Source organism: Athene cunicularia, assembly GCF_003259725.1.
Source record: "Athene cunicularia isolate RWA chromosome 11 unlocalized genomic scaffold, athCun1 chr11_part1, whole genome shotgun sequence".
Lineage (NCBI taxonomy): Eukaryota > Metazoa > Chordata > Aves > Strigiformes > Strigidae > Athene > Athene cunicularia.
In genome coordinates this window covers 20,011,662-20,022,489 of record NW_020799113.1, presented here as the reverse complement: position 1 = coordinate 20,022,489, position 10,828 = coordinate 20,011,662, and the positions used below count along the sequence as shown (strand labels likewise).

Below are 10,828 nucleotides of genomic sequence, written 5' to 3'. Positions count from 1 at the left end.
CCCCCCCCCCCCCCCCATCTACTACAGCTGCTGAACAAGGGTACTGAGCACTTCTCCTACCCCTGCACCCCCACCACCATGCTGCCCCGCAGTGCCTACTGGCACCACATCACCGGCTCCCAGAACATGGCCGAGTCCTCCAGCTATGCCGGTGAGTGTCCCTGTCCCCCACTGAGGGTAGGGGGCAGCTGTCCTCCAGCCCATGGGGAATGTCCCCCCTACACACACACCCACCCACCTCCTGCTTTGTCCCCAGGGGAGGCATACGCAGGCGCCCAGGCCAGCTCGGACACCGACCTTCTCAACAGGTTCATCTTGCTGAAGCCAAAGTCCTCCAAAAGCGACAAGCCTGAAAGCAGGGACCCCACATTGTCCCCGTGAGCTGGTGGGGGGGACCATGTTGAGGGTCCCCTTTTTCTTCCCTGAGGGGTGGCAAGGATGCAGGCAGCCGCCCCTCTAAGTCCCCAGGGAGACCGAGCTGGGGCATCCTCTATGCCAAGACCCTGGGGGAGCGGGCACTGGCTTGTGCCCTGGCCTGACGTTAGTGGAGGTGATGGCTGGCTCAGACTCGACTGATTTGAAATATATATTGAATAGCCGTATTATAAGAGATTTTTCCTTCTCACACAAATGCAAAGTTCATGGCCACTGAAGAGCCCTTGGCAGAGATGCTCAGAGGTTTTTGACGCTTGGGGATCCAGCCGGGAGGTGGAGGAGAGGGGGAGGTCAAGATATTTAGTGTGTTTTCTGTGAGGCGGGGGAAGGCTGGAGCATGACCCTGCCCCAGGGATGGAAGAGCGCTGGAGGATGCAGCTGTGCCAGGCTGAAGGTGTGAGGTTCCAGCATCTCACACCCTCTGTGAAGAGTGGGGTGCTCCTGGAGAGGTCCCACCACCTCTGAGCTGATTTTTGCACTTCTTGAAGCTATTTAAACACTCGCTGTAAAACTGAGATGTCTCAGGACAAGCTGTTTTTCCCTCCAGGGTGGTCAGCTGGGGTGAGCATCTGGGCAGAGCCGAGCCCCCCAGCTTTCCCAGGCCGCCCCCACCCCAGCACCCCTCACTCCTCCACCCACAGCTGCTCCCGCTGGCCATACCCCTGGTTTATCTGCTGGTGGGCAACCCAGGGACTAGTTCTGGCCAGTAGCATCTGTCCCTTGAGGGGCAGCTTTGTGGATATAAGTCGTCCCTGGGCAGAGAAGGCCACGCCGATGAGGGGAGAGCCATGTTTCTCTGTGCATTCCCATCATCCTCACTCCCGCGTCGCCCACCAGTGCAGCTGGGTGAAATCCCTTGCCCAGGGGGAGCTGGGCTTCATGTGCTGAACTCAAAAGCAATTGATTTTTTCTAGTTCTCCTATTTATTGACCTCCTTTAGAAGGGCTATCTTTTTATTGCCATGCAAACCTTGGTGTTTCTTTGGAGTCTTCTTTCAGTCTGGGTTGGGTGGTCGGTGGTTTTATTTCTGCTCTTGAAGCTCCGGGTCTATGCTTTGGGGACAGGGAGTGTTGTGATGTGGGAACCTGTGGTCTGTAAATACTCTTGTCTTGGGTTGGTGTAGCTTGTGGCTGAGGTTGCGGGGACGGCGAGGCAGAGGACTGCTCCCCGCAGTGTGGCCAGGTGCGAGGGGCTCGTTGGTGTCCCAGCACCGCCCAGCAGCATGTCCTCCCTGGGTGAGGTGTAACCCACACTCTTTTTCCTGGCTACACACCTCACCTGGAAAAGATTTAACATTTATTACCAAAAATGTTTGGGTTTTGTTTTTTTTAAGGAGTTGCTCAATGAATAAACAACCCTTATCCACCCTTCCTGTTTGTCTGTTCCATCCAAACGTGCTCGGGAAGTGCAAGTGGGAGTAGCGCCTGCTGGAGAGAAAAATGCTGATGGGGGGGAAAAGATTCCCCTAACGCTCCCAGCAGCATGCTGGGCCCAAAGCTTCATTCTGCCTCCAGCCATAGCCAGGACACTACAAATGAAGCCCTAAAACTGCTGGGGAGGTGAGAAGGGTGGAGTGAGTTGTCACCCTTCATCAGATGAGCGGCTGAAGGAACTGGGGGGGTTTAGTCTGGAGAAGAGGAGGCTGAGGGGAGACCTCCTGGCCCTCTACAGCTCCCTGACAGGAGGGTGCAGAGAGGGGGGATGAGTCTCTTGAACCAAGGAACCAGCGCCAGGACAAGAGGGAATGCCAGGGCAGGGTCAGGCTGGCTCTGAGGAAGGATTTCTGTGCAGAAGGGGCTGTTGGGCGTTGGAATGGGCTGCCCAGGGCAGGGGGGAGTCTCCATCCCTGGAGGGGTTGAAGAGTCAGGCTGACCCAGCACTGAGGGATCTGGTGGAGTTGGGAATGGTCAGGGTGAGGGTCATGGTTGGACTGGAAGAGCGTCAAGGTCCTTTCCAACCGACATGATTCTGTGATTCTTTGAAACCCAGAGTGAAAAGTACCCCACTGGCACCCCTCACCCCCAGCTTCCCGCAGCACCAGGGATGGATGTGCCAATGCAGTGGTGACTCCCACTCCTCAGATGGAAGTTTCAAGCCTCTCCCTCTCCAAGCTCTTCCAGAATTGTGCCAGTTCAGTTATCTCTGCTGTGCCAGCCACACCAAACGCTCCCTCCAGGGACAGGACATGTCCCTGATTGTGCCACCGCGAGGACAGGGCTCAGCAGCTCCTCCCCAGAGAGGAAGGCAGCACTGACTTGGGCTGCTCATGCCCTTCCCACAGCCCACCTCCACACTGGGACCAGCACAGACGCCTTTCCCCTCCCTTCCAGCCACCACGGCAAGGAAGCGGCCGATCTCTCCAGTAAAGTGTCACCCAGCAGCTCATCCCAAACCCTGCAGGACACTGGCAGAGGGGAGGAGAAGGGGTGACCCAAGCAATTGCTGGAGCCCTTCAGCCACTGCCATGATGGCCACGGTTTGGGACCTGCACCAGGCTCCAGGCCAGCACACAACCCCCCTGGGGCTGTGGGCACACTGGAAGCTGTCAGCCAGGGGTTGTTAAGGACAGACCCCCTGACAGCCCAGCTCCTAACATAAAGATTATATTCCATATGGGTAATCTGTTCCAAAGGAGTCTTTAAATACAGCTAAGCCTGCCTGGCCCATCTGGGCTCCCCAGCAGCACCACCTTCTGCAGCATTTCACTTACCAGATCAGCCTCAAACATCTGTTTAAAATGTAGCTCTGGATGGGGAAATGACGGGCTGCCTGCTGCAGGGGATTCTGCTCTCCTCAGGAGACAATGTCAAGAGCAGCAATCAGTGGTAGAGAGCAATGCTCCCTCCAAAGCACATCTCATTAAGTTAATGTCTATTGGAGAGAAGTAGATGATGTGACATCTTCTCCTGCAGACCCAGACGAGCTTTCAGGGATGACAGAACATGGAGGGGTTAAGGTTTTATTCAGCACAATAAGGTACGGTAAGGCATGCAAACACGGTAGGGTTGTGTTACCACAGTACATGCTTCCCAATCCCAAACACCATGTGGCCCAAAACCCTAGGCTAAAACACTCATCAATTCTCTTCCTGCTTTACCCTACATATCATGATGACTTTTCCTAGGAAGGAGGGCCAGGGAAGAGGGACCTCAGCCCAGAGCACTGCCGGACAGAGGCAGGAACCTTCTGCATCATTCACACCTGAGCACTCTCTTGCCAGGGGCCACCTCAGTTTATGGTGAGGACATCGCTCTGAATCTCGTGGCTCAGTTGGGTCTGAAGGTCGCTCAGTTTCTTCTTCAGGCCAGACAGTGCGGAGAGAACGATGGTCTCTGGGCGCAGAGAACCACAGGACTCCACGTTGTAATAAAACCTGAGGTTACAAGTCACAGGGATAAGTCACTGTCTGTCCTACAAGGAGGTACAAAACCAGAGGACCCAGAGAGCCCACCCTGACCCACCACAGGGAGATCTGCTGGGAATCCCAACCATCAGCATCATTCACTGCCCAACCAGGAAAGAGCCAGTGCTGCCCCTCCACAACCATCACACCAGCACTTGTAACTCCACAGGCTGCAAAAGCACTTGTGAGATTTTCTCCAACACTGCGAGGCAGCACAGAGGCAGGGAGTAAGGCTGGTTGAAGGCAATTTTGAAGTGCAAACAACCCAGGAGAGGGGGTACCACCAGCAATCACAGCATGAGAGACCCACATGGGTGAATAAATACCCTAAGCCATTTCCCCCTCATGTTTCAGCAAGTGCTGTGCTGCCCTACTTGGTAACACAAACTCAGGAGAGCTGTCTAGTATCTCCCAGAGGGGAAAACCTTTCAGGGCTGGGCATATCACCAGTTAATTCCAATTTCTGCCCCACTTTTCAGTGAACACCAGCTCTCCGGGCTGACAAACTTCAGCACAGGGTAGATATTCTTTTATTAACAAAGATGATGATGTACCCAGCCGGTTCCCCCTATTTCCCTGCTGTGGCAGCACATTCAGCTTCGTACCTCTCTGGCTTCCCATTGGGGTCATAGGGCGCCTGAGCATCCTCCTCGTCAATCTCTGAGTACTCACTCTTGGGCCTGGAATCAAAAAGCAGGGAAGGTTAGCACAGAGCCCACTCTCTAGCCCAGCCCCAGAGCACCAAGGCACTCTGCAGCACTGTATAGCCCCAGAGAGCGAGCACTGGGGCTCACACCCAGCAGGCAACGGAGCAGTCATCAAACATCAAGTCAGAAAAAAAAAAGCTCAGTCCCATGTTGGCCCTTCTAGCTCCTCATTATCTGCCACACAGCCACCCCGCTCTGCGCAAACTCAGTGAGCCCTGTGCAGGGCACTATGGCTCCATCCACCTACACTGGCACCATCTGGCAGGTGCTTACAGCCAAGGGCTGCTGATGCCCGAAGGGATGCTGTTTATGGAGCCTGGATGCTGTTTATGGTGCAATGGACCTTAAGTTATCTTTTTTTCTATTTTTCACTGTGCCAGGAAGACACCAGAGCACTCCAGCACTGTCTGTGCAGCACAGCTGAGATGGGAAGGCTCAGTCAGCTCGTGCCCAGCAGGAAAAAAATCCACTCTACTTCAGACACCAGCTGCATCAGTGAGCGCCATCCTGGTGTCCTGCACCTCTACTCCTCTACACATACCGCCACCAAAGTCACCGCAACACCCGTGCATCAGCTAGGCCAACACACCTTTCTACCCGTTGCATCCCTTGGTTTACAGAGCATCATATCAGAGACTGTTTGGAAGCACTTAATCCCTGTAAGAACACCCAAAGCCTTGAGCTATCCAAGAAGCCAGCACAGAAAATCCTGTGCCCAGCAAGGTCTCCTGCCAGCCTTCCTCTGCCCCAGTGATCTCAATAAAGGCTGATCCTAGCACCCTGTCATCAGCTGCCTTAAATAAAACTGCACTTCTCAAACAAATCCTGTCTGTAACAAATCACTGACAGATAAAGTGTTAATGGAGCTGGTTCTTCACATTACTTGCAGAACCACCCATGACCAAAAAAACAGGGCAGAGGTTTTCACCACCACAACAGTTGTTTCCAGAGTCCAGCTGCATGCCAGTGCTCTGCCAACAGCCTCAAAAAGCAACTATCATGAAAAAACAAACCAAAAATAATAGCTAGCCTTGGATAGCAGAGGCCTTTGTCTCTGTATTGTCTTCACAGGGAATCAGATGAACTTGGAAAGACAGACATATCACTGGGGAATAGGCAGCTCCAATGCTAGTCTTCCTTTGGGATTTTTCCAACTTTTACATGTACTTTGTAAAGAATTTCTTAAAAAACATTTCCAAATACCCAGCCTGTTGTGTAATACCAGATTCCTGAAGATGCAGCCAACTGCCACCAAACAAAAGAATCCCCATTAGCACCTGCCTTGGGCCACCCAGGCAGGGAAGCACCTCATGGCCAAGGTACACATGCTCAGCTGTGCAGCTGGGGCTCTTCTCCGTGGCAAAGACAACTCCCTCCAAAAGCCTACACTCTCCAAAAGTCACACCGTGACATTCCTCATCCAAAAAGGCAGCAAACCCAATGATACCTCAGCCTGCCTGGCATCTGTCTGTCCAGCTCAAAGCAGTATTGCAAGTCTGCCTCTTGATCAGTGTTAAAGACTTCGCGTTACAGAAATTAAACCAGATAATTTTTACAGCACCAAAATGAAGTCTAAAATTATTCCAAATCCCCGTTTGAAGTTCCACATCACACAGACATTCTTGCTTCTCAAGCTTTCAATCTATCACTCAGACAATCAACTAAACTTTGGGGCAATTGATCTGCCACAAATCATTTGGAAACTTCAAAATGATCCAGTTCCACCCCTAAAACTGCTGGTGAAAAAGGACAGGCGGGCACACCAACTCCTGCGACATGCTCCTGACCAACAGAGTTGAGGTGGTGCAGAGCAACCCTCCTCAACTCTGCACCACCTCATCACAACCAGCCCCTCACAGACTTTCCCCCAGACTGCCTGGTCTGTAGCTGGCAGTTCCTGAAGTCCAGCTTCGTCCCACATGTACAGATCATCAGTGCTAAGGAAAATGCCCATTTCCACACTTCCAGCACGACCGGCCAGCCTGGTTCCTAACTGCAGATCCCAGAGCACCGCCCTGATGAAGTGCTGAAGGAGCCTAATGCCCGGCACATCCCGTTCCTGCCCAGACTGACTGAACTGGACTCACGAACGCGTCCTACAGAGGCCATCAAAGCCATGCGGAGTTCACTCCTTCCATCCGTAAAACAGGGCTGGGATGGCTGCAGGCAGATCCCAGCCCATTCCGTGCATGTTATGGATTCACCTGCATCCCCACCCTCGGCAACAAAAGCCTTCTCAAATCTCTTGAGCACAAACCTAGCTGCACAGGATCTCCATGACAGCTCCTGAGCAGAAAGCCCCTGGCAGTCGGGCTGAGGTGTGAAATCTAGGCTGACTGCATTGCCGAGAAGCTTGTTTACTCCTGGATAACTGTACAAGGGATGGCGTAAGGCTGCGCTCTGTGATGGATCCCAGGCTTGGAGCAGACAGTGTGGAGGTACAATAGTCCACTACCTGCCTGCTCGTGCTTGCAGCCATTTGCAGTAAAATTTGGCAGCACAGGGCCTGGTGGCACCAGGAGGAAAATCCACAGAGCCTCTTCTGCTGCTCAGCCTCCTCTCCAGCTGCAGTTCCGCTCAGGCTTTTGTTCCTGCTTGCTCAGCCCTGGCTTCTGTGGTCCCTGCACCAAATCCTGTTCCTGTATCGAGGTTTCCCCAGCCTTGAGTGCAGCTCTGGCTGCTGCCCTGCTGTTAACAGCGGCATATCCAGCACCCCATCTAGTCCCTGCTCTCAACCTGTCTTGGCTAAAGCACCTGGTTCCTCGCTCTGCCACTGGCTCCAGCATGCTCAACGTCAGGATGTCTGCTAGGTGGTCACTGGGATGAGGAGCCAGAAGCAGATCAGGTATCTACTCACAGAAGGGTGCTGCTAGGTGAAGTCCAGGCCAAAGCAGGGCAGCATCTTTCCAAAATGACACTTTTAGAGGAAATGCAGCATGCTACCAGTGCAGAATGGTACATCAGAGCAGAGGGAAGGGCCAGAGAGGAAAACCCTTCTGCCAGAGCTTGTGCCCCATGAGTGAGGAGATGTATAAGTGAAATCAGAGCCACACACTGGGCTTCCTCAAACAAAGAGAGCTGCAAAATCGGTCTTGCAACCTAACCTTCTGCTCTCGTAGCAACCTCATCCACCTTGCGTGGACCTATTCCTTCCTCAGACCTTACCCTGACCTACATATCGCTTGTGCAGGGAAGAAAAAACAGGAACGAGTTGAGAAAGAACATGAAGTGAGGTAAAGCAGCAGTGATAGTATGCGAGAAGAGGACAAGAAGCGGCCACACGCCAATCTGCCTTGCACGCAGCTGCAATCAAGCGACTGGTTTTGGTACCCTAACACAGGAACAAAGTCTGTGCAAAGGGAAACAACATGCACACTCATGATTGCTTACTGACCCAATTTATCCCCAGGGCTGAAATTTAGGTGCCTGCTGGAAAAAATCTTCTCCAGCACCTCCAGACATTAGGACTTACCACTCCTCTGGTTTGGGGTATACGGTGTGCCTCAGCGCATTGTCTGGGTCATACTCGAAGGCTACACCTGCTGTGGGGTTCCACTTGGCGTGTTCCTTGCCAAAGCCCTTCTTGGCATAGGCTCGCAGTCTCAGCTCCTGGCCCTTCCGCAGCTTCACAATGAGGATGTCTGTGGAAAAGCACACACCTGTTTGAAAAGGCTGCAGAGGAGAAATTAGCATGCAGGATCACACCAGGGCAAAGGCAGAAATTTTTAGTGCCCAGGAAAATGTTAGTGGAAGCCAGGGCTCACCTGGATTCTTAGAGGGGCTCATCTGTGTCCCCAGAGTAGCTAGAACACATTCTGCTAAGTAAAAAGGAGTTGCACAGGCCCCCCCAAAACAGCTGACAGAACACCCTTTTACATCTTTGTTGCCTTCGAGCTATCATGAAGAAAGAGAGAAGCACCCTCTGACATAGGACTTCAGCTCTGGGGATTAAGTGGCATTAAGACAAAATGCTAACCCACTGATGTAGTGATGCTGGTGTCTCTCAACTGCCAGCTGTACAGCTGCCTTAGAGTTACACAGCTAGTAATGGAAGAATGAGTTCCAAGATTCTGAAAGAAAAATTCATTTTCTCCTCCAGCTCTTATTCCCAGTGAAATACCACTTACCATCCTGCTCGACATAGTCATTGGGGTCATTGTCTCTGCTCCGAGATGTTACCTGCAGAAGAAGAACAAAAGCAAGGAAATTAATGCCAACATCTGCTTTTCTCTCCACATCAAATAGTAGTTGCCTGTGAAAGTTAGAGACTGCCAAGAGCCACTCTAGAGTGACTTAATGCAACAAATCCAGTCCACTCTATTTAATAGAAATCAGGACAATTCAGGCAGTTGCAGCTTGGCATGCAATATCCCACTCCTGCCTGCCTCCTGAGCTGCCCTCTCCACCAGGATGGAAAATGCTCCAGCCCAGCCCAGTGCAGCTGCATGGTTCTGTCACTCCCATGACTGCTGGCAGGTGACACACAGCACTCACAGCACCTCAGCCAAGGCAGGCAACAGAGAGTGGGCTACAGCCAGGCTTTAACCAGGTAGACACTGTCACCAGCCACCAGGTTGTGGTGACATCCAGATGTGGCCTCAATAGCATTTTAAAACATTCTCCGTTAAATCCCTTTGCATCTCTTCTGCTTTGGCTCCACCAACCCTCCCCAAGGCAAACAAGCAGGAGCCATTTGGCAGCAGTGTCCTGGCCTGGTCTCCTCACACCTTGCCACAGTGAGAGTCAAGAACCAGAAAACCACAGGCCTCTGGGCTGCTGCCAAGCCTTTGAAGAGGCTGACTTTGCCAGAGCCTCAGCGAACACAGTGACACAGCAACAGTGCACAAGCGCACACACCACAAGTGTCTGAAGCAAGATGGAGGGCAACACTAAAGTCTCCTAGGAGTTTGAGATGAAGGGTGCCGGGTGAGGCTTTAACAAGGCCATATTGCTTTAACATGCCACCGGTCAGCATATGAAGGACAACAAGGTGAAGAGGAGGGCACTAGCACACATTACTGTTTCTGCAGATCATTCTGCTTTGTGCTCTCACTATGTTTTAAGTGGGTCTTTAGGCAACATGATACGTGCTCAAAGGCCTTGTTTTGTCTACATCCCATGTGTTCACCACTCCAGCCTCAACAGGAACGTAGAGAGAGGATTCACTGGCAAGCAGAGGGATTGCACTGACCGGTATGACCCGGGGGTTGTTGGAGATGAGATCACGGGACGTGACGTGACGAGTCTGGTCTTCATTGCAGCGGACGTCAAGGGTAAACTCCACAGAGCACTCCGGACAGAATTCGTCACATGTGCAGTCCTGGGACAGACATGCGTCAAGACCTTTCTGCCAAACCTCTCCCAGCAAGAAATTAGTAGTGCTTCCCATGAGAGCAGACACCCATCACTATCAAAATAAGCACCCGAACATTTTGCTGGACTCACTCTGGAATATTGCATCTTATCCACAATGTCATCGCTAGTGAGTGGGATGAGACCTGTGGGAAGAAGGAAATTGGGGAACATCTGAGCAAGACCATGGGAACACCAACCCTCCTGCCAAAATGGGTGGAGGAACAGCAGCCTCCTGACAAAGGTGTTTCGGTGTCTCCGGACTGATTTTGCCCATGACCTCTGCCTTGTCCCACACCTTCATCTTCCTCCCCATGCCTGGCACTCACCCAGCCTGTGTGCAATGAATTCATCATGGAGCACGGAGGAGTTGGCGTCTATCTGGACCCAGTCAATGGCTGCAGAGAGAGAAAGTCAGACTGACAAACATTTCTGTGCAGAAAAGCCAGGCAGCTCATGAGGACACAGAAAACGTTACAGACACTACAGTGAAGCTGAGACAGCACCTGGTAAGATATAGGACTGGCTAAACATGGGTGAGGTGAGCTGAAGGCAGCCTGGAGAGGGAGGGAAAATGGAGGGAAAGCAGTGAAAGGGACGGGGACAGGAGCCCAAGGGACTGCGACCACAGGCAAGCGAAAGGCAGTACCTATGATGGGGACCTCTGCGATGAACACTCTTCGAATGGAATTTGCCACCCTGAGGGAGAGAAACACCCGCCTTCAGGCACGAAGGCCCGTGGAGCTTAGCGACACAGTCGCCTGTCTGCAGAGACGCCGGCCGGGGCCGAGGCCTAGGCTCCGCCTCGGGTCCCTGGCCGGGCCCGCACTGGGGGTGCCCAGCGGCCGAGGGCAGCTGGCAGGAGGCGGCGACCCGAGGGGGCGATTCCCCGGCCCCGCCCGTCGCCCCCGGAGAGGCAGGGCCTGTGGGC

General features: G+C 52.9%; 1 protein-coding gene across 1 annotated transcript; it reads right to left on the bottom strand.

The window, feature by feature from the left end:
• Positions 1 to 3,368: 3,368 nt before the first annotated feature.
• On the bottom strand, positions 3,369 to 10,619 carry POLR2C (RNA polymerase II subunit C; the record flags this gene model as incomplete). Its single annotated transcript, XM_026856993.1, has 8 exons — positions 3,369 to 3,808; positions 4,444 to 4,518; positions 8,018 to 8,186; positions 8,673 to 8,724; positions 9,737 to 9,865; positions 9,991 to 10,043; positions 10,227 to 10,295; positions 10,547 to 10,619. Coding segments are annotated over 8 exons (765 nt in total), but the record flags the coding sequence as incomplete, so codon positions are not given.
• Between the last annotated feature and the right edge of the window lie 209 nt (positions 10,620 to 10,828).